A 1,768-nucleotide genomic window follows, 5' to 3' on the forward strand; every position below is an offset into this window, starting at 1 on the left:
AAGGGGTATATCCTAGGCTCGATGAGCACAAACGTCGCCATCCGCGCACACTATCAGTGACGAGTGACCTCGTTGAGGATATGGCGGTGGTCGACTACGAGTCTGACACTCCTTTTCCCGCATGGAATGACGAGGGAGGCGAGCTGCGCCAGCGGCGTGATACGAGCCCTGCGCGTGCCTTGCGGACCCCATGTCCGTTCCCTGACTTCTCGTCTACTGAGAGATATGGTGTGATCAGTAATGACCTCGACGAGGCACAGAAGCGGCAGCTGGAAGCTGCCCCCAAGGCGGATCTGATGCGCGCCCATCCACGGTCACACATTGACCCTCTTGTGGAGTATGATTTTCGCCCAGCAAATCCCGCTGTGGAAACCAACGACGCGGTAACTCGATCGTTACGCGTCCACATCATCGGACCCGTAGCCAGAACGGATGATGAACTTGCCACACGAAGAGCTCTTCGAGCTCGTTTCTTGGTCCCGCAAGAAAGTCCGTTAGACGTTTATCGCACTCGTCTACGTACTCAACGAGGTGCTCGTGTACCTGCAATGCGAACGATACCTGTAGTGCTCGCCCCTGGCGAAAGTGCTACAGATGATGAAGCGCTCTTTGAGCGATGGGTGAAACGGCACCGGAAACTTATCTCACTGCATAACCTGCAGTTGAGCCACAAGGAAGTGGACGTGCGTGAAGAGCGACACCTCTCCTTTTGCCAAGCTCAAGGCACGCCGTCGACATCCTTCGGATTGTCGCCCTGCGAAGTATGGGTTAACAACCCCTAATGCTCCCGCGAGCTCGGTGTCTTCGACCGCAAGATCTCAGGGCCACTGCTAAAGCTCAGCTCATTGCTCTTTTCTTCCCTGGCTATTGCCGAGAAGTGCGGGTCGTCTAATGACGCGAAACGTCCTGATCGGTCCGATCAAAAGCGTCCACGGCGACTGTGCAATCTTGCCGAAGTGGCGCCTCAAACCCCCACGAGTTTTTAGAGTCGGGATATCCCCGCCACTTCACAAGATATTGGGCCTGACCCTGGTGACGACGTCGTCGTACAAGACGTTCCACGTGATTGTGGACGTTACCGTTCTCATCGATAAGAGTCGGTTGCGGCGGTGACGTACGGGTCGACCGCTGCCCGGTAACTCATGATGCTCTTCGAGTCCTTGAGGACGAGGCCCGTCGTGATCGAAGCTCCGCTGAGCGTCATGCTGAAGTAGTATATCGCTGTGCGGACGCTCTTGACGGCTCAAAGCACGTCGTGCGCCGGCTTCCTCGCGTTGAGACTACCGCGCTCTGGAGGAGCGACTCCTAGCTGTGTAGCAGGCGAATGCGTCGCTGCGTGCGACGGTGGAGCGCTTGGCGCCGTTAGAAATGGAGGTTATTGCACTCCGTGCCCAGAACCAGTTGCTGCTTCAGTTTCTGGGCGGTCGTGGGCCCGTTGGATCCGCTCCGGCGCCGACGCTTCTGCGTTCACTTGCGCCGGATCCCGATTCGGCTTGAGCAAACCACGTAAAACACTGGGTGGGTGCTCATCCGTTTAGGATGGTTTAGCGTGTACGCCAGGCCCCGTTTGGCCACGACCTTGAACGGTCCGATAAACCGTGGACGAAGCTTTGTACCAAATATAGCAGAGGCTGCATGTGTAGGCAGGTTTTTGAACTGAATAAAGCCAGGCACCCGACCTTAAAGCTTTCCACTTTGCCTCTTCCTTTGCATCTGCATATTGTTTCTGCAGGTCTTGGTTTTCAGCCATCGCATCGCGAACGTGTCG

The 1,768-nt window shown here is 56.3% G+C and overlaps 1 protein-coding gene across 1 annotated transcript; it reads left to right on the forward strand.

Annotated features, from left to right (window-relative positions):
• Positions 1-80: 80 nt before the first annotated feature.
• PHALS_02947 (uncharacterized protein) lies at positions 81-782 on the forward strand (the record flags this gene model as incomplete). Its single annotated transcript, XM_024717416.1, has 1 exon — positions 81-782. The coding sequence occupies one exon, from the start codon at positions 81-83 to the stop codon at positions 780-782; it is 702 nt and encodes a 233-aa protein (XP_024582917.1).
• Positions 783-1,768: the final 986 nt, after the last annotated feature.

Source organism: Plasmopara halstedii (genome assembly GCF_900000015.1).
Source record: "Plasmopara halstedii genome assembly, contig: Scaffold_2061, whole genome shotgun sequence".
In the NCBI taxonomy this organism is placed as follows: domain Eukaryota; phylum Oomycota; class Peronosporomycetes; order Peronosporales; family Peronosporaceae; genus Plasmopara; species Plasmopara halstedii.